Source organism: Quercus robur, chromosome 9 (genome assembly GCF_932294415.1).
Source record: "Quercus robur chromosome 9, dhQueRobu3.1, whole genome shotgun sequence".
NCBI classification, from domain to species: Eukaryota; Viridiplantae; Streptophyta; class Magnoliopsida; order Fagales; family Fagaceae; genus Quercus; species Quercus robur.
Genome location: NC_065542.1, coordinates 3712445 through 3736293, shown reverse-complemented (window position 1 = coordinate 3736293; position 23849 = coordinate 3712445). Strand labels below are relative to the sequence as shown.

Sequence of the window (23849 nt, the reverse complement as noted above, 5' to 3'; positions counted from 1 at the left end):
GAAGTTCTAATACATTTAAACCTAAAGTCTTAGAACCCAACAATACTGACATACCTTGTGGGCTAAACAATGCTCATCATAATTTATTTTATTTACAAATATAAATTTAAGTCATTATTATAGATTTTGTTTGAATTGAGATGGCCACTTGCACTACACCTACTTTGTTTAAAAAATGAGTAGGTGTGGTGGGCAAACAAAGTCTCTTTTTCTCAAGTCTGCCTTTTGACAAGAAGATGCCTAGAAGGAGAGGATGTGTATGCTCAGCCCTTTAAAGAACAAAAGGGTGGTTGGTAAACATTGTTAATGTATCAAAGTTGCTCTCTTATCCTATGAAGGTTCTTTTCTCCCAGCTCTCATTTTCAAACATTTTTCCTAGAAGATGACTTTGAATTGAGATAAACATTGCTTAGACTAATTATTACCATAATACTTACATAGTTCGTGGGGCCAAACAATGCTTATCCTTAATTTATTTTATTTACAAATATAAATCTGAGTCATTGTATATATGAATTGTTTGAATTGAGATGACCAGTTGCACATGCACCTACTCTGTTTAAAAATTGAGTCTCTTATTAACACGCAATTACATAAGATAAACTATATCTGGCTTTGTTTTTTGCCATTTTGTTTTGTTTTTTCCTTATGGATTTGATAACTTGGATCCGCCTTTTGACTGGAAGATGCCTAGAAGGAGAGGATGTGTATACTCAGCCCTTTAAACAACTAATTAATTCATGGGGAAGAGTTTACCATTAGGGCTTCATTGCAATTAAAAAATAATTTCCGGTCACTGTCTTACCAGGAAAATTCCTTGAAGGAATAGGCCAATTACACACCTACTCTGTTTAAATAAATAAACAAACAAGCGTAGTTGACTGAAATCAGAGGATGTGAATGCCCCACCCACCCTCTTTCGCCCTCTCTTTTCTCTTTCACAAACAAAAATAATAGTGGCCATTCATTTATTAATGTTGAATATTAGTTGTGATATACTAGGTTGAATATATTAGAATAGATGCGAAAGTAAAAGCATAAAATAGAAAACATAAGAATATGAAGGTTATGTGGTTCAACCTGATACTACATCTTTATTATATGAGTGTTGGTACAAATCTAGTATAATAATGAACCTAACATGGGTAAATATAATAGACTAAACCCTAGACTAACCATACATTAACTGTGGTTAATAAAATTCTAGTACAAGTGGAAGACTTGACTTACATACAAAATAGGATTGGGTTCGGACTTATGTTATTGGGCTAATATATCTCTAACAATTAAAAATGTAATTATATAATAGGATTTGAATCTTGCATTATTTCTAAGAATTTTTTAAGCTTTACAATCACTACTACAATTTTAGTTCCAAAATCTGTAAAGTTTCACTTTTCACAACTATCCATCCCTTTTATTTATCTCCTTTCACTTCCTCCTTGAAATGAAAAAACCACATCAAAACGTTCTCTACTTCTCTAATTTTTCTTTCAATTTTGCTAGGACGATTCCTGGAAGAGTGAAGTGGTAGAAATACTAAATTATCTTCTTTTCCTAGTGGTAAATTATGAATACTTGCTTAAAATGATGCTACTAATATATGCTTTTAGTTAAAAATCTTTTTTTTTTCTTTCTTTTTTTAAAATTTAGTTCATTTTTCATGGACCCTTATTCAAGACTGTTTTATTTTTTCCTAGACCCATTTAAATATTTCTTTTTATCAATTTTCTCTTTCTAGTTTATTTACTTTTTAATGAGTAAGATAATTAATTTCATTCTTAGAATAAGAAAAAGTTGGAACGCCCAGTTCATCATAGTTAGAAAGAACGGTACATCACTCTCAAACATTTTTTTTTCTCTTTATAGTATTGATGGAAACTTTTTTTTTTTTTTTAAATGTAAATAATAGAAAGATTTTATAAGCTGTATGAAAATGTACCTAATATCAAAATACCATTTTAGTCATTATATTTTGGAGTTATTAATGGTCAATTTAGTCTCTACATTTTAGTAGCAATCAATTTGATCATTGTTATTTTTAATTTGAAATCAATTTGTAGTTAATTTCTTTTAGCGTATTAGTGAGTTGATGGTAAAGATTATATTCTTGCAAGTTAAAAATAATAGAGACCAAAATTGACAATAACAAATATATATATATATATATATATATACACACACGCCAAACTTACGGGAAACTGCTTGGAAGGACTTCCACAACAGTTCCCTACCAACCAGATTCAAAAAGCAATTTTCCAATAACTCTTCCTTTTATTCCCGGTCATCATGCTCGTTGGTCCGCATGCGCGAAACTAAAGTCCCAAATTCTAAGCCAAGTTCACACTGCAGGTTGCTGTGCTGCGTTCTAAACCAAGTGCAAGCCTTCGATATCTATATAAACTTTTTCCTATCAGTCCATATTTCGCATACCAGCGTTGCCTACACCTCTATCTATTCATCTTACTAGAGCTAGCTTTACGTTCCTTGCCATAGGGCATTCTTCTTACAGAAAGAAAGATCTCATAAAGCTCTGATAACTCTCTTTCCAGGTTTCCATTTTCTTTGTTCTGCAACTTTCTTTGTAACTTTTCCACAAACAAGCTAGTTACCAAGTTTCCAATGGCTTCCACTAGCTCCGAAACACCCTCTTCATCATTATCATCATCTTCTTCTTCAATACCTGGTTCGGACTATGATGTTTTTCTCAGTTTTCGGGGTGAGGACACCCGCCATGCCTTTACAGACCATTTATATGAGGTATTGAGATTGAAAGGCATTGACGTCTTTAGAGACAACGAAAAACTCCAACTAGGACAAGTCATTGCTTCTGAGCTCATACAAGCAATAGAAAAATCCCAGTATGCAATCGTTGTTTTCTCAGAAAAATATGCCGATTCCAGGTGGTGTTTGGATGAACTTGCCAAAATTGTTGAAAGTAGAAAGAATAAGGGACTTAGAGTGGTGCCCGTCTTTTATCATGTAGATCCCTCAGACGTGAGGAACCAGACTGGGCCGTTTGGAAAAGCCTTTGCCGAACATAATAAAGATGACAAAATTGACGGAGAGAAGATCCAGAAATGGAAGGATGCTCTAAGAGAAGTGGGGAATTTATCCGGCAAGCATTTAATTTTACATCAAAGGTACACATATTGGTTTTTTTTAGTAGTGTTTATTACACTGTTACGGTTACACACCGTTTAAAGCATTTGCACTGGCAAGTGTAAAAAGTTATATCTATTTTAGTATAAACTTACTTTCTTTTTTTTTTTTTTCATTTTATTTGCCCGTTTGGTTTTTTTTTTTTTGAGAAAAAAAAAAATTTTGCCCGTTTGGTTTGGTAGAAGAGTTTGAGTAATATTGTTTGTAATTTTTTGAAAGACATGTGAGTAAAAAAATGTATAGAAATATGTGTAAGATTGTTTAAAAATTAAAAATATGAGTTTAAGCTTGTCTACCAAACATGTTCATTTTAAAAACACCTTACATAAAATTATCTATTTCACAAAACATTTCATTAAAATATTAATGTTTCTTTTTCATTTTAAAATTTTTCCTCTTTCTTTCATATTAAAAACCAACATTCTTTCTTAAAAAAAAGAAAAAGAAAAAAGAAAAACCAACATTCGCTCTCATCTTTTATTTTCGAAATACGTAAAGAAAAAAATTAAATAAAAAATAAAATGCAAAATAAATCAGGTTAATATAAATTACCAGTCGAAGCTTGCCACTCCTTGGAGCCACTGCCCTGCCTACTCCTCCCTGGTCTCTCTCTCTTAAGAGATCCCGTGATCCCACCAAACACTTATTATAATTGAAAATATTAATTTCTTCATTTTCTTTTTAATTCACCCTGCCAAAGAGGCTAAAGGGACTAGTAGGGGGGATCGGAGAATGTTAATACCGTTGGTCAGTAAGGGATAAAAATAATAAAACCATGGTTGTTCAAAAAGTCGAGATTTAACTTGTTTAGTTCGTTAACAACTATATATTTTTCACACGACTTTACATTATTTGACATAAGTGAATTTTGAGCTTGATTAACTAAATTGTAGTACTTCTTTTATTATACAAGCAACTAAAATTGTGACTTTAAACCATAGTTTCAACTAATATCATACTTTTTCAAGTCTGTGTAAATGTGAATAACTTTTATTCTTTTTCTTTTACTTTATCTGCAATTTATGTTTCTTTTACCACCCAAGTCAAAAAAGCTGTCTCCGTTAGAAAACTTTAAACATGAAGAATGAAAAAAATTATAATAAAAGTAAGACTAGGTGAACACAAAGATATATATATATATATATATATATATATATATAAAGAATGAAAAAAATATAATAAAAGTAAGACTAAGTGAACACAAAGACTCTATATGTTTACATGGATTTTTAGTATCAGGCCCAAGAAAATTCTTCTTGGCCCCCTAGTATGATCCTGAGCCCAAACATATAACAAAAATTAGTCCAATGAAGAATGAACAACAGAATTAAACCCGAACAACAACAAAAATGTAGATCTCTAACCCATTTTTTAGCCCTCCAAAAACATGAATTTTTGACAGATCCTACTTCTATTAATTTAAAAAAGAAAATTCCTAAATTCATACTGATACGATCAAATAGAGAGAGACTCGCCTTCTTCTCTTCTACTGCATAGCAGTACAAGCCACACCCACACGCCACTAGCCATCCAATTTACTCATTGGTATTTTTCTCAGAGTCTCTCTCTCTCTCTCTCTCTTTACTGTAAATTCTGTAATGCTGTATATATGCCAATGGCTAAATACTATTGTTGGCCGAAATATTTAGCAATCTACCGCTGTTTTGGAAATATATAGAAATTTACCATTCTTTTGGAACTCGAATTTGTGAAACTCATGTTTGCCATATAACTTGAGTTTCAGGAACTTAAGTTCTTTGAAAAATAGCCTTTGCGTTTGCTGTCTTATTTTTTATGGATCTTGAGTTACATGGCAAACTCGAGTTTCAAAAACTCGCATTTTAAAAAAGTAGTAGATCCCTAATTATTTCATTAACAGTGGTAGATCGCCAAATATTTTGGCCACAGATGGTATTTGGCCATTTTGTCAGCTGTATATGGGTTCAAACGTTTTAGTAAATTTGGTGTTTAATTTGTTTTTAATAAGTATTGATTGACTGACTTAAGTGCGTAAAGGGTAGTGGCAGTGGGGTTGCTTTTTAAAAAAAAAAACATTTAGTAGAGATAGAGATCACAGTGGGGCTGACTGTATAAGTTATAAGGTTGAGTGTTTTTTATTTTTGGAAAGACATTTGTCTTGAGTTTATATTCTGTTTTTTCTTTTGGTCACTTCTTTTTTTTAAGTTGAGAAGGTTTATATAAAAATTTATGTTACATTGTCAGATTGTCTAGTGGAAGGAATACTTAGCACTTAGGTAATAAAGATTAGAAATGCTAGACCAAAAAAAAAAAAAAATGCTACACCACATGGGCTATGGAGGAATTATTAAGTCCATTAAGAGGACTGCTAAAATAGTTTGTCCCCCCTGCCAATGAAACGATGTTACCTATATAAATGTGTGAGTCAATTTCCTAATTAATATAATAAATAAAAAATAAAAAATTATCAAGTGATGTCCACTTGCATAAGTGGCAACGCTTTATTGGTTGGAAAAATCAAGGAGAACCACTTCAGTAATCCTTTGGTGGATGTAATAATTTCTCTAAGTCATGACACCTTATTTAATTGCCAATACACAAAAAGAAAAAGTAGTTAATTTTATAATGAGAATTTATTAGTTTATAATTGGTAATTGTCTGTGTATGGATTGGGGTCATTATTTTTCAACTTACTAGCTTAATTTTTTTTTTTTCCTATTCCTATTTGTCATATCTATTTCATTGAGCAGTCCACCTTATTTTTTTAAATTTTTTTTTGTCAAGTTTGTAATATGTGTTTATGTGCATTAAATATTATGGTAATTTTTTTTTTCCGCTTTGGAATTTTTTCTTATCTTCTAATTTACTTAGAAACAATAACTAGTCTTTTTGTTAGAAGACGCACAAGTTTTATGGCTATATCAACTAGGAAAATTATTAGGTACTCCCGAAATACGATAAATACGTACTCCCTCCTCTCACATGAATGGTGGGTCCCACCATGAATTTAATTAGTGAGACCTACCATTCATGTGAGAGGAAGAAGTACGCATTTATGGTACTCCGAGGGTACACAATAATTTAAAGCGAAGGAAAATTATTGTATACTCTCGGAGTACCATAAATGCGTACTTCCTCCTCTCACATAAATGGTAGGTCCCACTAATTAAATTCAAGATGGGACCCACCTTTCATGTGAGAGGGGGGACTACGCATTTATGGTACTCCGGGAGTATCTAATAATTTTCCATTTTTCTTTTGTTGATATTTTGTTAATATTAAATGAATTCTAATTTGGATTTTCACCAACAAATTTTTTTTTTTAATTCTTCCACCCCACTACGAATGTTGGCTTTGTCCCTTGTTTATGGCAGTTTAGAGTGTAAAAGTTTCAATCTCCCAAATACACAGAAGGTGAACAAACTCTCTCTCTCTCTCTCTCTCTTTCTCTCCCTACTATATCCAGAATTAATAGATTTCCTAATAATTTACATGAAATGTGAAATCAAATGTTGCCAAGAGAGAGACAATGACTATCTCCAAAAACAAAAGGCCAAAATAAAAAGCACACTCACTCTTCATCTCGATTCTTGAAGAAACCGGAATCTTTTTTATTTTTTATTTCTCAGTGCTCAACACCATGCTACTCTCCATCTTTATTCTTTATTCTTTTTTATTTTTAGCTTTCTTTATGGTTGCTCATCGATCTATCCCTTTCTTTGTTTTTCCTTCTATTGCCGAACTTTTCTTGTTTTTGTTTCACACTTCCACTTAAAAACTAATTACTCATCTTCCCCTATTCATTAATCAACAACTCACCCTTTGGTTATTGTTGCTAATTAAACTTCACCTGACCTACTCTCACCCACTCATCCTTTTGACTTTACTTTCTTAGTCATTACTCATTAGTCAATCAAGTCTTTCAAGTTTTTTAAATATTTTTTACGTTTCACGTTTTATTTTTATTTTTTTACTTTCATTTTTAGACTTATCACACAATCCAGTGAGGCAGTGACCCACGTGATGTATAACCTTGCTCTCTCGAAACGGCACCAAGAAATTATTCTAGCAAATAACAATGCAGCAAAAACATACTTAAAAACCACCAGTGACACTCCCACTAATTGAAGATTCTATTGTACCACCCTGCCCAACATGATTCCACCGAAACGCAGTAGCCGCTTTAAGATTTTTTTTTTTTTTTTTTTTTTTAATGGAATGATTAAGAAACTTAAGTTAAATAAAATTTAATAAAAAGATAACTTGAATATTGTTAGGACATATGTGATTCATGTTAGGAACATATGTCAACATTTTATGTAATTGGTTAATCATTTGACAAAACACACTTTACTTGTAATTGGGTAGATTTAGGATGTGTTTAATGATTCAAGAAACAAGGTTTCAAGTTCAAATGTTAAAGTCATACAAGTCTGTCCAAGAATCAAGTGAAGAAGTATTGTTCATTAAAACTCGACAGCTAATATCTATCGAGACTTAAAGAGCTGTTTCAGTCTGAGGCTCAACAGATAGGATATCTGTTGAGATTTATGAAAAACAGATTTTCAGTTCTGATTTTCATCCAATCCATGAGTATGTGTTTGGGCTTTCTTTTCTCACAACTCTAAATATATATAAGGATAATTTTAAGGGCCGTCTAGGGTTACACAGTTACACGAGTATTGAGCAAAGTCTTGTTCATGCAAATTGTGTCCAGAGACAAAATTTGCCCTAGTTCTTCCTTCTCTTGAAGAAGCTACTGTGTTTGTACATCGTAAGATTTTGTGACCAAGCAACTTCATGATCTTCATCGTGTGATGAACTGAAGATCTTTGCAGCCAACAACCTTCTCAAGTTGATGATCAAGTCGCGTACTGGGATCCACGCATCTTTTGGTTAGTCACATATTGGGAGCCATGTAATACAAAAAGAGATTGTCACTATAGAATAAGTCCAATTAGGTATTGGGGTAAGGGTTCAATTGTAAGTTGGTATAAGATACTGAGATTCCTTTACTTATAACCGCTTGTTTTGATAATAATGGATTCTCGGGAGTGGTGACCTTAAATTCACCCGGTGGGCTTTTTGTTTTGTAGGTTTTCTCTATTTGAAAACAAATCACCGTATCAACTTAATTTCCACTGCATTTACTTTAGTTGGTGATTTGTTTATGCTGCCACGTACATTGCATGTTAATTTGATTAATTAATAAACTTGGCTTATCAAATATATCGAGTTATTGATTAAAAAACACACACATACACACGTGTGCAAATCCATATAATTTTATAAGTTTTCATATTTTGAAATCGTTACATGATAATTCATTATAAATTGTCATTATATATTGTTAATGTAGATAGGTGTGACAATTTTATTTTGTCAAGTTTGTATAATTTCTTATATTTTATGCAATTTTTTTAAAAAGAGTTTCAACATATAATGTCCAATCTTGATAATTGCTCTTTATCACCAGACCAAAACACCAATTGGTTTTTGATTTTCATACATCTAATAAAGTAGATTTATTACTTCAACATAATGACCATTGTTGTTGGGGAAAAATACTAAATCCCCTCAATGTTTATGTGTGAATCAAAATAAATAATAACCAAGCAATAGCAATATATATGGAAACAAAATCTTGGCAAGTGCAAAAGGAGCACAATCACACAAGAACACCTAATCTTACAAGGGAAACCATCTAGTGTAGAGGGAAAAACCATGAAGTAGCTGTGAAAAATTCCACTATGAAAATAGAGATGACAGCTCTCAAGTTTATGCCAAACTTGAGTTCACAATAAATTGGAGATACAACAAATAAATCTCAAGGAGTAAAATACAATCTCACAAAACCTAATAGTAAGATCTTCCTCTGAACACTTCAACTCTCTATGGTTATAGCACTCAAAATCCTTAAAGAGAACTCCACCAATTTATCTTCTTTGTGTGTAGCTTGAGCAAAGAAAAATACTCCTTATTCTGTTTCCCTCTCACACACTCTCATTATGTTTCGCTCTATATTTTTGGATTGCACCTCTTAAGCTTTCTAGCTTTCTTTGTTTTTTCTCTTTAGTTTTTGGAACTGAACTCACTGAAGCTCTCCTTAAATTGGTAGAATGGCCTTAATGTTTTGGTTCAGCCTTTCCCTTTTTCTCTAGCATTGTTAGAGCACTTGCCCTAGTAAGTGTAAAATAGAAAAAGTGCACAATTTTACATATTTTTGTACAATATTTGCCCCCACATCAATCTATTTATATTACTATATATGCATATCCAATTTTGCTACAGTAGCCATGCATATATACACATTTGCTGTAGCTTTCTAAAGCTTTCTAATTGATTATTTTATTTTATTTTCTCTCTCATCCGATTGTTTGTCTTCCCCTACCATCTTCCTCCTTTACCTTCTCTTCAATCTAGCAACATGCTATGTAAATCTATACAAATCATCAAACTCATTCTAAATCTAGATCCAAATTCATCAAATCCATATACAAATTCATCTAAATAATCAAACCCAAATAGCAAAAGAAGAAGGAGTAGAAAATGAAGATGCCGAAGAAGAAGCAGTAACAGCAAATCCGCCTAAAATCACCACTTTCTCTACCCAAAATCTTTGCTTTCTCCGCCCCAAATCATTGCCCATAATCAAACCCAAATTTCAAACCCAAAATCACCATCATAATCAAACCCAAATTGCAAAAGAAGAAGAAGAAGAAGCATTCAGCGAAAATAGAGATAAGGAAAAGAAGAAGAAAGAGTCTGTGTTCAAGGAAAAGAAGAGAAAGAGTGTTAGGTGGGGGTAGGTGTGAAATAATAAAAAAAATTAAGGAACAAAATTATTTTAATAAAAGAGTGTGTATAATAGATAAATTGATGTATGTGTTTTTGTAAAATACTCATGCAAAATAGAAAAAGTAGGTTCTTATGCTAAAATATTCGAAAAATTTTAGGTGGACTGATGCGAATGCTCTTACAGTCTTAGAGCATTAGTATTGGGGGTGTAAAACTTCCCAAAATTGCTATTTTAGTAACAAAGACACCCAAACCCTACTTTATCTGGGTGTGGGTTGCTAAAAAATTTTGCCACCTTACTACAGTAAGTTGTTACTTATACAACTTACTGTAACTTGTTGGTAAACTTAAAAATCATTATTTTATTTGCTTTTCTTTCTCTCTTCACTAACTCTATCTTCTCTCTCCTTCAAATCTCTCAAGCCTACATCTTTCTCAAACTCACCCATTCTTTCTTTTAATTTCTCTAGGTTTTTTTTTTCTCTCTCTCTTTGATTTACTCTCTCCATCTCCTCTCTCTCTCTCTCTCTCATACCTCATCCCTCTCTTCTCTCTCTCTATCTTAGATATGCGGCGATGGAGGCATTCTTGTGGTGGATTTCTTTTTGGGTTATAGGTTGGGTGTGTTGTGGGTTGCTAGTGGGTAGTAGGGTGATACGTCGGTTGTGGTGGTGTGGAGGTCGTGGATTATGGGTTGTGGATTTTGTGGGTTGTTGGTTTTGGTGGGTCATGCAATGGTGGGTTTTGGTCTATGGTGTGGTGGATTGTGGCGGTGAGTTGGTTTGGTGTGGTGGAAAGTTGCGGCTATGGTATCACAGTGGGTTTTTGTTTTTTTTGTTTTTAATCTGATTTTTGGTATGGGTATTATGTGATGATGGTGGCTGCTCCTAGTTGTGGTTGTTTTTGTGGTTGTGGTGGTTGATTTCCAGTGAGGGTGGTGGTTGATATGAAGTGAGACAAGTGGTGAGGAAGAGAGAGAGAGTGAAATTAATAAAAAATTGAATAGTGTTGGATATGATGTGAAAAATAGAAATGGGGATGTTGGATGAATTATAAAATGAGATTGTAAAATAAAGAAAGTAGCTTTTTTGGTATTAAAATAGGTGTTTTTTTTTTTTTTTAATTTTTAAATCCCGGTTGCGAATGCTCTTAGAGATATGTTAGAGATATATTGGGCTAATATATCTCTAGCCTAATATGATAGGCCAAATCTATATCTATATATATCTAAAAACTGAAGCGTAGCATTTATTATTACTACGTTTTTTTTTTTAGTCATACCAGTAGCCATGTCACTATTATTTATTTTTATTTTTAGTTTTTCATCTTTACTAATTGTCTATTGCAAAATTAATTATTTGTGGCCAACGTGATGCACTACATGCCATCATAAGCTTTAATTGTCTATTGTCTAGATTGAAAGCTCATTTCAACATTGAGTGTCATTCTCTTTTCCCTTCCCTTCTTACCTTTTACCTCCCCCACTACTCTCAACTTCACCGTTACACTTCCTTCATCCTTTTCTCTTTCTAATAATTTGGCTCTTCTTCTTCCCATTTTGTTTTGTATAAATTTGATATTATTAATTTCTTCCATTAATTCAATACATATTTTTTCCACACAAATATTGTGAGTACTCTCTCTCTCTCTCTCTCTCTCTCTGTGAATTTATGTTATTTCTTATAACTTTAATTAAGGTTGATTTTTTTTTTAAATAAATGTGTTTAGATATTGTGTGTTTTCAATTCTCATCAAAAAGTTCTCTCTCTCCATTTTATAATTTTGGTTTGGATTAATACTTAGTTTTTTTTTTTTTTTGGAACCAGGAATTTGAATTTATATCAAAACAAAATCTACATGACTATGAATTTGAATATGCCTACCAATTGTTTGAATATAAATTGTTATATAGTATGTCTTCTGTTCCTTTGGTTTCATTTTAATTTTGGTTAAGATAATGTTGTAATTTTGTGATGAGTTTTGATTATCATGATAATCTCTTTATTCCTTAAGAGATGAGAATTTTGAATTTGAAACTTATAAAGTTTAGTTGTATATTAGGCAAATATAACACACTACAATAGAAGTTAGAAGGATATGGTTCACCTTAAAAAAATACTAGCCTCTGAGCACGCGCTCACGCGCGTGCTCAGAGGCTCTTCTATTTTTTGGGTAAGGATTAAATTAGAGCATTTATTATAATTTGGAATTATTATATTTTTCAATCACAAAAAAAAAAACCTAGGGGTGTGATGAGTGTCATGTATGGAGAAATAATTTTTCAATCACACTCCTAGATTTTTTTGTGATGAAAATGCATAATTAGTATACATTGACATACAATTAACATGCCAGAGATTACGGATTTTATCAAAATAATAAGATTCCAATCAATTAAGAATGTTTAAACAGCTTAAACTATAATCTCACCACTGACTTCTTGCATAGCCCTATGCTCAACTGGCATATTGCGTGCCAAGTTACGGATATGGGTAAGCCGACGACTTCGTCCATCCTCGTGATTAGGTGGCATTAGTGATGGGTTTGTTGATGTTGAATTAGAATGTACAACATCTTCTTCATTTAAATTTGTTGGGCCTCCCACTAAAATGTGATCACCACCTAAAGTTCGTTGCCTTTGTCTTGAGTAATTAGCACGACGTCTTGCCAATCGAATATTTCTGCTTTCATTGTCTTCTCGTTGTCTTCTCAAGCGAGCATAATATCTCCATTGTTCTCGACGACGTTCTATGTCATCGGTATTCACCGCCGATGTATTTTGCGAACTCATTTCTACATAAAATTAAATTAAATTTATGGTGGTCGTTGCGCATACATACACAATAATCAATAGATTTTTCCTTGTCACAAACAGGGTGTTTTAAAACCTCATTAAAGTGAACTAATTTTGAACAAATTAATCACATGTAAGAATTGTAATAATATGTGTGATTGTAATAAATTTTTAGTAAAATAGGAGAAATAAGTTACACTTCTTAAAATTATTAAATTATTATTTTAGGTTATGATTTGTTAGATCAATATGATGAAAATATAATTCAGAAAATGTTTAATTTATTTCAAAAAATCATTTATTTATAGTTAAAATTAGATTAAATTTTTCGTACTAATTTCACACACTTTAAAAAAAAAAAATCATGCCATTTTGGTTAATTTGGATGAGAAAATAATGTCTGTTTGTAACTTTATGTGTCTGTGTGTAAGTGTAAGAGAGAGAAGAAGTGGCTTAGTGAGTTTAGAAGTTGAGAGTTGTGGAGGTGATGATTTAAAGGATTTGAATGTACATTTAATTTCTTACTTTACCGGATATAAATATAATATCAAACAAATATACAAAGAGGCGTTGAAGTCTGAAAAGAAAAATATTGTTGTTTTACGTTAAAACTTTTTTAATCTCTTCTTTACTAAAGTTCCCTTAATTATCTGTAAAAAAAATACCCTTAATTACGTGGGACATACTGATAGATGGCTAACGTGTAAGAGTTAATTTAGAACATTTATTATAATTTTGGATTATTACATTTTCCAATCACAAAAAAAAAAAAAAAAAAAAAGTCTAGGGGTGTGATGAAAAATTATTTCACTACACATAATACTCATCAATGGCCTACATGTTCAATATTGCTTGATCATGCACTCCATTATTTAAATAGTACCTTTTCCATGTACTATTTAAAAAAATCGCACTTTAAATTTAGACCAAAGCATTAAACTAAGTATATTCTCCTCTCTTAACTTAATCTTTAATTTACTTTTTGAAGTAAATAATACGTTATTTGGTAATGAAAAATATAATCATTTTTACTGTTTTATCTTTTTGGAAAATTCAAAGTATTTACATCTTGTACTTTGTTTTTTTTTTTTTTTTTTTTTTAATATATATATATATACATCTATCCATGAACTATTTTAAAAATCCTACTTTTTAGCATCTCACGTTTTCCTTTTTTTTTTTTTTTAATCTCTTCCATATTTTGGAAAAAAAAAGACTCCTACAATAAAACTACTACTATAATTTCGCATTCCATATCCTTATATTTAGGCACTAACATAATTGATTTTGAAAGAAAATAAAATGCTAAATTTTAGGGAAAAAAATTTTAAATCTAATATTCCATTCTTGTAAAGTCTCTCACGTTCTCTCTCTCTATCTATGTACTACTTTAAAAATTTCCACTTTCTATCCTACGTTAAACATATGAAGTTTTCCTTTTTTTTTTAATACCTTTTTGGTGTTGTTGATGTTTTTTTTTTTTTTTTTTTTTTTTTTTTTTTTTTTTCAAATTTTATATATGACAGTTATCATTTTTTGTCATGTACTATTGCTCAAAATCGCACTTTAAATTTAGACCAAAGCATTAAACTAAGTATATACTCCTCTCTTAATTTAATCTTTAATTTACTTTTTGAAATAAATAATACATTTTTTTTAATGAAAAATGAAATCATTTTTATTGTTTTCTCATTTTCGAAAATTCAAAGTATTTACATCTTGTACTTTGTCTTTTTTTTTTTAATATATATAAACACACATCTATCCATTTACTATTTTAAAAATCCTACTTTTTAGCATCTCACGTTTTCCTTTTTTATTTTTTTAATCTCTTCCATATTTTGGAAAAAAAAGACTCCTACAATAAAACTACTACTATAATTTCTCCTTCCATATCCTTATATTTAGGCACTAACATAATTGATTTTGAAAGAAAATAAAATGCTAAATTTTAGGGAAAAAAATTTTAAATCTAATATTCCATTCTTGTAAAGTCTCTCACGTTCTCTCTCTCTCTCTATCTATGTACTATTTAAAAAATTTCCACTTTCTATCCCACGTTAAACATCTCAAGTTTTCATTCTTTTTTTTTTTTTTTCTTTTTTTTTTTTCTTTTTTTTTTTTACGTTTTTGGTGTTGTTGATGTTGTTGTTTTTTTTTTTTTTTTCAAATTTTATGTATGACAGTTATAATTTTTTGTCTTTTCCTAAAATGTAGTTTTTTTAATCCTAAAATTTAGTCATTTACTACACATCCATAACATAAGTAAATAAAACTTAAATTGGAAATTTTATGTGAAGAGATACATGTTAATTGTATACAAAATAAATCTCACGTTTTCCTCTCTTTTTTTTTAATGTCGTCCGTATTTTGGAAAAGAAAGACTCCTACAATAAAACTACTACTATAATTTCTCCATCCATATCCTTATATTTAGGCACTAACATATCTGATTTTGAAAAAAAATAAAATGCTAAATTTTAGGGGAAAAAAATTAAAAGTCTAATATTTCATTCTTGTAAAGTCTCTCACGTTCTTGGTGTTGTTGACGTGGGTTTTTTTTTTTTTTTTTTTTCAAATTTTATGTATGACAGTTATCATTTTTTGTCTATTCGTAAAATGTAGTATTTTTAATCCTAAAATTTAGTCATTTACTACACATCCATAACATAAGTAAATAAAAGCTTAATTTGAAAATTTTATGGCAAGAGATACATGTTAATTGTATACAAAAGAAATATAGTTTCTATTACAAAAAAAATTTTTTTACAACAGTTTCTTAGATAACAACCACTTTATGTGAGGTTTAACACATATAATAATTCTTGTAAAGTCTCTCACCCAAACTTATCTAATATTCCATTCCAATGACTCCTCAATGCAATCCAAAAAGTTTGTGCGTACGTGAACCTGAGAGAGATAAAAGAATTAGGGTTAAACCAAGTATTTGTTTTTTTTTTTTTTTTAAAAACTTTAATTAACCAACCAACGTTTGAAGGTATATGTTGTTAAAGATAATAGCTTAAGTTTGTTAGAGTTTGTGTTTGAAATATTTGAATTCAAATAGAAATAGAAAATTCTTCTCCCAAAAAAAAAAAAAAAAAAAGAATAAAGCAAACATTTGAATAAAATAGTAGTTATCCGAAAATGTTGGTAATGATAATCATCAATACCACGTATGAGTCAATAATCATAAACGTTTTTTTTTTTTTTATTTTTTTTTTTATGGTTATAATTTTTTTTAAACAAAAAATTATCTACCACGCTTTTATTTTGAAAAAAAAAATCCCACTTTTGTAAAAAAAAAAAAAAAAAAAAAAAAAAAAAAACTCTGGCCGACCCTTTTTTTTTCCAAATTAAAAAAAAAAAAAAAAAAATCCTTAACACGTTTGAATTCCACTCCCACATTTTACTCCTAACAAATTGTTTGCATTCCACTCTCCCATGTTTTACTCCTAAGAAACTGCTTTACTATCAAATTTAAAATTTTCAACTTCTCTTTAATAACATGCACGTTGGTATTGACGATTTTTTCTTTTTTCTTGAACCCACCTGATGACCAAATGCATGTGGGCCCATAAATTTGAGATGGATAACCCTTTTTTTTTTTTTTTTTTTTGAGATGTAGACAACTTTAATTGGATAATTTAGATATACATAAAAGTTACACAAATTAAAAAAAAAAAAATTCATTCTAAATAAAAAAATTTAGTAGCTGTTTAGTAGTGATAGACGTGTAGATGATTGTGATTAACCTTTTGATAAAGTTGGATGTATTTAGTGCAAATGCAGTTAGAAATAGATAATTGTGGTTAACCTTTTGATAAAATGAAAAACCTTTTTTTTTTTTAAAGAAATAATAAAATTAAAAACCTAATAAGAGAGTGATGGACATTGTTGACCTTATTTTTTTAAAAAAAAACTCACTATCTATTCATGAGGTGATCATGGTTATAATTTCTTAAAATGTAAACAAAGGCTATTAAAAGAGGTAAGGGAAGTTATACTGTTTAACTGTTGGAGAATGATTTTGAATACTTCTTTTGTAGCATAAGACAACCCTGTCTTTGGATCACAATACCTACAACATGAAATGACAATTCATTAAGAAATACAATGGTGGAGTATATGAAGGAACCATTTATTTCAAAATTACATTTTAAAATAAAGAAGAAGGGGAAAAAAAAAAAAGAGTTAACGTGATACATATAAGAAAAAAAAAAGTAGAACTTAAAGAAAGTGAATCATAAACAAAAGAAAAGAAAACAAAGAAGAACTTGCAAAAGATAGAACCTGAAAATTTGTTGAAGCCTCTGACAGTAAATATCTTTAATATGAAGAAAAAAAGAAGATGATGTAGAGCTAAACTAAAAGTCTTTAATTTGAAGAAGAATGAGAGAGAGAAAGTGAGATAGAAACTGTAAAACGTACGTAAGTTTGTGGTTTTAAATTGTAGGAGTTTTAATTTACATATCTATCCTTGGTGGTTGAAAACTTGTAAGTGGGTATGATGAGGGTATCTTAGGCATGAAAAATGTGGAATCCAAACAGGGGAAGCCCCTTAAATAGTAGTATAGATTAATAAAAAATAATACTAATATAATGATATATTTGTAGAGATATAAATGACAATACTTGAAGTATAAGTGTTACTTCTTTATATATTACACCTTATTACATAATATTTATATGGGTTTGGTTTTCCTCCAGTATTTTTTCAATTGGACATCTCCTTGTACTTTAAATATACAATAATAAGTGGTGGTGAGTTTTAATTTTCACATATTATTTAGTTAGTGAGTGATGTAACAGTTTCTCACTAAAATAAAAGAAAATTTTAATTAAAAAAATACTGGAAGTAAGTCAAACCCTATTTATATATATTCCCACATATGCATGTGGGTCTACAGCTAGTATATCTCTACCAAGCATGTGCAGCACACCTAAAGTGAGTAAGTCACGGCGCAAGGAATTGGCAAGTTGACTTTTGTGGCTTGTCCAACTACCTCACTAATGAGGTATTTTATCAAGTGTGGGCTGGACCCAGGGTGTTATGATGCACCCAACAATTGCTAGCTTAAGCAATGGCAGCTGTTATTACATAGTCTGGAACTATGCTTCCTCTCTCTCACAGAGAGGTGGGTCTCACTCACCATGGGATCCACCCTTCTCTAAGAGGCAGGGAGCATATTCCTGGACTATGCAATAATTTTCCGCAATGGGATTGGCTGATGACATTAAATTTTCTCATTTCTGACTATTTTGCTCGTTTTCCCTCCCTTTCTTAGGTTGTTTCTTCTTCTTCCCCATCTCTTGTAAATACTCTAATTGCAAGGTCAGGATCTTGGGACATACGGAAACGTTTCATAAGAAACTATATCTAAAGATGCAAAACAAAATAATGATTGAAGACGTAAAATCTAGGAATCTTCAAACACAATTGTTAAAATGAACTATAACACAACACTCATATGGATGGTTCTTTTGAGTTTGGATTGAAGCATTCAATTACATTTATGCGTCCCAATTTCAGTTTTGACCAACTAAACTAAATGCCATATATCTACTAACTTTTATTTTGTGTCCCATCATGGTAGGTGAGACTCACTTCTTATTTTTCTCTTTTTTTTACAGCTCTGAGGCAAAAGTTATCCAAAACATTGTGCAATGGATATCAAATAAATTGAGTTATAAAATCGAAATTAATGAACTAGTTGGAATAAGTTCCCGAACTGAGGATTTGAAGTTACTTTTAGCTTTAGCGTCAAATGATGTTCGCTTTATAGGAATTTGGGGGATGGGAGGAATGGGTAAAACAACTCTAGCAAAATTTGTTCATAACACATTTTCCAATCAATTTGAAGCTAATAGTTTTATTCATGATGTTAGAAGGAAATCTGAAAATGGTTTACATGGGTTACAAAGAACACTATTGAAAAAGCTTTTGTGCGTAGATATGGATATACAAGATGTTGATGAGGGAGTTTTCATCATAAAGAAAAGGTTACATTGCAAAAAGATTCTTCTAATTCTTGATGATGTAGATGATTTAAAGCAATTAGAGAAGTTAGCTGGGGGACATAATTGGTTTGGTCCTGGTAGTAGGATTGTTATAACGACAAGAAATATGAGCTTGCTTGTGACACATGATGTAAATGAAATATATGAGGTTGAAGCATTGAATAATGATGAAGCTCTTCAACTTTTTAGTTTGAAAGCTTTTGGGAAAGGGCATCCTGATGTTGATTATGTGAAGCTATCCCAAGATTTTGTACATTATTGTCAAGGCCTTCCTTTAGCCCTTGAGCTTTTGGGTTCCTCTTTGTTGAAAAAAAATAAAATTTTCTGGAAAGGTTTGTTAGACAAGCTAAAAAAATTTCCAGAAAGAGGTATTATCAAAGTACTTAAAATAAGTTATGAGGGACTAGAACCATTTGAAAAAGAAATTTTCCTCAATATTTCATGTTTCTTTTGTGGCAATGATCAAGATAGCATCTTTAAAATATTAGATTATCTTGAACTTGTCCCTGAATATGGATTAGAGATTCTTAAAGGTAAAGCTCTCATCAAATTGCAAGGCAATCGATTATGGATGCATGATTTACTCCGAGAAATGGGTCGGGATATAGTTTATCAAGAGTGCCCTGACATTCCTTTGAGGCGTAGTAGATTGTGGTTGTATAAAGACATTGAAGATGCGCTAGAAATGAATAAGGTATGATGTTTTTTAAAGAACATGAATAAATACTTTATTATATTTAGTTCTTTGACGACCTTACAATTTGCCACAACATTTACAAAAATTTGATGACATTTGTGACTATGGTTGATAAAACCATCACTTTCACATGAGTCTACCAATTTTTCTCTACCATTCACAGTTGCATAGGTTAAGATTCTGGCAATAGTTATCGCACAAAAATTGTGTCCATAGAATTTCTCTATTACATTTTTTAACATAGTTTAACCTAGCGTAGTTTTGGTTATTATACATTTTGCAATTCATTAATACCTTTTGTTCATGATTATTAGGAAACAGAGGAAATTCAAGGCATAGTCCTAAAGTTATTCAACCCAAAAGCGGCACATTGGAATCTTAAATCCTTTTCAAAGATGCATTATCTAAAAACCCTCATAATTGACAATGTTGACCTTAAGAATGATCTCAAATATCTTCCTAATGGTTTAAGATTTCTTGATTGGAGTAAGTACCCTTCAAAATTGTTTCCATCAAGTTTCAGAGCCAAGGTAATTTAGGTATCCTTTTTATTTTAAGCTTCATTAAACTGTAAGATTTTGTAGAAGCTAACTTTTTGTTATTTCTTTTGTTTTGTTTTTTTTGAGTTTTAACAGTCTTTTGAGAGGTTGAAAGCCATCAAATTGAACAAGTCTCCGAAACTTATTAAAACCCCTAACTTCACTAATTTCCCCATTCTTGAGGAATTGGAACTTAAGGATTGTATAAATTTACTTGCCTTGCACCCATCAATTGGAGTTCATGAAAAGCTCACTCTTCTTAATCTAAAAGGTTGTAAAAACCTCAAAAGTCTTCCAAGAACACTTGAAATGGAGTCTCTTGAGATTCTTATTCTTTCTGAATGCTCAAAAGTAAAAAGTATTCCAGAATTTGGGGAAAATATGAAAAGTGTATCAAAGTTTTACTTAAATGGCACTGCCATTACAAAATTGCCTACATCAATTGGGAATTTGACGGGTCTTGTTTTATTGAATGTAAAAGATTGCAAAAGACTCATGACTCTTCCTAGCACCTTTTTAAATCTCAATTCCCTTGAAAAACTGTATCTTTCCGGATGCTCAAAACTACTAAAGATCTTGGGGGCTATTGAATGTTTAGAGGGTTTTGATGAGATTGAGACTGCTAAAAAACTTAAAAATCTATTTATCAGTGGAATTAAGCGAAGAAATACCAATCCCTTGGATTTGTCAATTACTTCTCTATCGAGTTTGTGTTCTTTGAGCAAATTGGAGACACTGGATTTAAGTTATTGCAATCTCAATGTAATTCCCAATGCTATTGGTTGCTTATCCACTTTAGAAATTTTAATTCTAAGAGGAAATAATTTTGGTTCCTTCATGCAAAGAAGTCCTGATCCCTTGGAGATGTTATTGACTTCTCTATCAGAGGGTTCATGTTCTTTGAACAAATTGGATCTAAGTTATTGCAATCTCAATGCAATCCCCAATGCTATTGGTTGCTTATCCACTTTAGAAAATTTAATTCTAAGCGGAAATAATTTTGGTTCCTTCATGCAAAGAAGTCCCGATCCCTTGGAGATGTTATTGACTTCTCTATCAGAGGGTTCGTGTTCTTTGAACAAATTGGATCTAAGTTATTGCAATCTCAATGGTTTCTCTGATAGAATTGGTTGCCTTCCCAGTCTAGAAGAATTAATTCTAAGTGGAAATAAGTTTGGTTACCTCCCGGGAAGCATCGCTCAACTAAGTAATCTGTTAGTTTTGGATCTGAAAGATTGCTCGAGTCTCCGATCATTACCAAAGCTTCCATATCGGAAGGTGAGTCGTCCATTATTAGATTCATTACCAAAGAGTCAATATCAGCAGAGGCCTGTTCCTCTTATTAACGGACTTAGAATTGGTATTTCGATTGCCTATCCGACGAAAGGACGGATAAAACTGGCTCTCAATCAAGACTTCATTGCAGATATATATGGGCTCAGCCTCGGGGTTGTAAACCCACAACCCACACGTGTTTTTGGAAGTGAAATTCCGGAGTGGTTTGAGCTTCAAAATATAGGGGCTGAAATTAATATTAAAGTACCTTCTCATTTGTGCGATGAGTTGGCGGGAATTGCTAGTTGTGGTGTGATTTGTTGTCGTCAACCCATCGACCTTTTACAACTTGACTCCTATTTAATATGTAATGGAAACATTATTGATACACATTTAGCAATGTGTCCAGTGCTTCAGGATTTATCAGATCGGCTTTTGCTAGTCTATTTTCCTAGAGCAACGAGCAATTGGAAAATATTTGTTGTTAATGGATTCGCTAAGTTTGGCATTAGATTTCGAGCCCATGGTTCAGGCATGGAGGTGAAGGAATGCGGAATTCATTTGGTGTACAAGAAAGAGGTTGAAAGTTTCCAAGAATATCGCAATCGAATTAGGGCTGAGAGGCTTCTCAAAAAAAAAAAAAAAATTAGGGCTGAGAGAGAGAAGAAAGCCATTGAATATATGGGCCTGGCTGGGAGAACTGAGAGAAGAAAGAAACAGTGGGAAAAAGACATTGCTGAAATCAAACGACTTATGGCTGAGAGTCAGAGAAGCAACAACAGCATCATTCTTTATGAGGGCTCGGATGACTGTAATGGGGCTGGACCTAGTGGAGAGGGAAGCTCTAATGATGTACCACACCCGAAGCAGATTGAAAGGCTCCCAGAAATGGCCCATGGTGACTCTGATTCTGAGGGATCAAGTGAGTACCACGAATGGGGTGACGAGTTACACGATTGGGAGGAATCTAGTGAGAGTGACCAGGAAGGCTAATCCACTTTTTTCTCTTCATTGCTTGTAAGTCACTGGCTTCTTATTTCAATTTCTGTTAATTGCTGCATTTCCTTTTCTCTTAGTTTACATGTCTTAATAGATTGACCACCATGCGTTTGATTAGAGTTATCAATGGGACTGCTGGCAAATTCACTAATTGCTAGGGTCATTTTCGTGTCTGCATTTTCTTTCTCTAAGTGCACATTTATTAATGCAAAAGACATCATCTGCTTGAAAGCAAGTAAACATCAAAATTGGAAAGCTTTTGCTGCCAAACGTACTAGTTTTTTTTTTTCGGTTTAACACAAAATTTGTACTTTTATTTGAGTTTAATAAGTTTGTAGACCTGTTTTTAACACAAAATTATTAGATTATTATTGAGCCAAATAAAATAACATGTCTTTAATTTTCTTTTTCTTTTTTTTTTTACTTCTCTCTTTCTCCTACAAAATTGAGATTACATACTTGAGACTTCATTTTCATATTTGCAAAGTTCTTTCATATATACTATGAAAAGGGTATTAAATAAAAAAAGTATATAATTACTTTATATTTTTGTTATTATTGTTATAAGTCTAAGAAGTTAGAATGCTAAGAAGAAATACAAAAAAAAAATTATTAAAATAAAAGAACAATAAGAGAAAGTAAATTTTGATGATGATGAAGAAAATGTCGATGAAGAAATAAATTTGTAAGATGATGAACATGATGATAACATTGACTTAGATGGAGTTAATTAGGCAAAATGATGAATATGATGAAAATTAATCATTATTTTGGCTCATATGTCATGTATTATATATCACTTTAAAGTTTAATCAATTTGAATGTATACGTTATAAAAATATGTTAACATTTTATATAAAATTTATTTATTTAACTTTATTAAATATTATTACATAATTAATGATTAAATTAGTTATTAGTTGAACATATTCTAAATTCTTAATGAACATAATTTTTTTGGGGGGGGGGGGGATATGCCTTTATATATGTATATTTATAATTTTTTTAAAATATTATTAAGTTTTTGTGTATCTTGCGGTATATAATACGATAGGATATATGACACGGAAAAAAAAAAATTGATTCACGATATTATTCATGTTTTGACAACCATGCTTAGATCTACAGAGTATGCAAACTCTGAATCTCTCCCCACCCTCCTCATCACTGCCCTCCCTGTCCTCATTTTAGAGAAATCCAAAAGCACAACCTCATTTTTTTTGCATGACAGTTTTTTCAAAATGAATAAAGTAGAATTCTATGAATTTATGATTGTGATTGAGGACAAAGTTTGGAAAGTTAATAATGTCACTAATTGTAATCAACAAATTAGATGAAGATGCAAGAGGCACACACCATGAATTAATAGTTTCATGAAAACTTAATAATGTCACTAATGGAAATCAACAGTTACTGTGAATAATAGATAGTATTGAACTCTAAGTACAAAACAGCCTTAGCCATTTGCTTCCATTGTTTTGCAATGTTAGGAAAACATCTTACACTTCATCATCCCATGTGATGTTTGTGCTGAGGCATGGGTGAGACCTTAATAATCTTCAAATTTCATTTAAAAGTGACATCT

The 23849-nt window shown here is 31.3% G+C and overlaps 2 protein-coding genes across 2 annotated transcripts in view; both read left to right on the top strand.

Annotated features, from left to right (window-relative positions):
* Positions 1-2291: 2291 nt before the first annotated feature.
* LOC126700437 (disease resistance protein RUN1-like) overlaps positions 2292-23849 on the top strand; it is a 60259-nt gene continuing 38701 nt past the window's right edge. Inside the window, exon 1 of the mRNA XM_050398614.1 lies at positions 2292-2552. The gene's annotated coding sequence lies outside the window, so the exon portion shown is untranslated. The remainder of the gene's footprint in view (positions 2553-23849) is intronic.
* On the top strand, positions 2550-22258 carry LOC126699806 (disease resistance protein RUN1-like). Its single transcript, XM_050397780.1, has 5 exons — positions 2550-3143; positions 18368-19448; positions 19766-19981; positions 20087-21844; positions 22034-22258. The coding sequence occupies exons 1-5, from the start codon at positions 2623-2625 to the stop codon at positions 22256-22258; spliced, it is 3801 nt and encodes a 1266-aa protein (XP_050253737.1). The 5' UTR covers positions 2550-2622.

Coding starts and splice junctions, on each gene's coding strand:
- LOC126699806 (XM_050397780.1), top strand. CDS start 2,623: ATGGCTTCCACTAGCTCCGAAACACCCTCTTCATCATTATCATCATCT. Junction 3,144..18,367: donor CATTTAATTTTACATCAAAG/GTACACATATTG, acceptor TTTTTTTTACAG/CTCTGAGGCAAAAGTTATCC. Junction 21,845..22,033: donor ATTTGGTGTACAAGAAAGAG/GTTGAAAGTTTC, acceptor GCTGAGAGTCAG/AGAAGCAACAACAGCATCAT.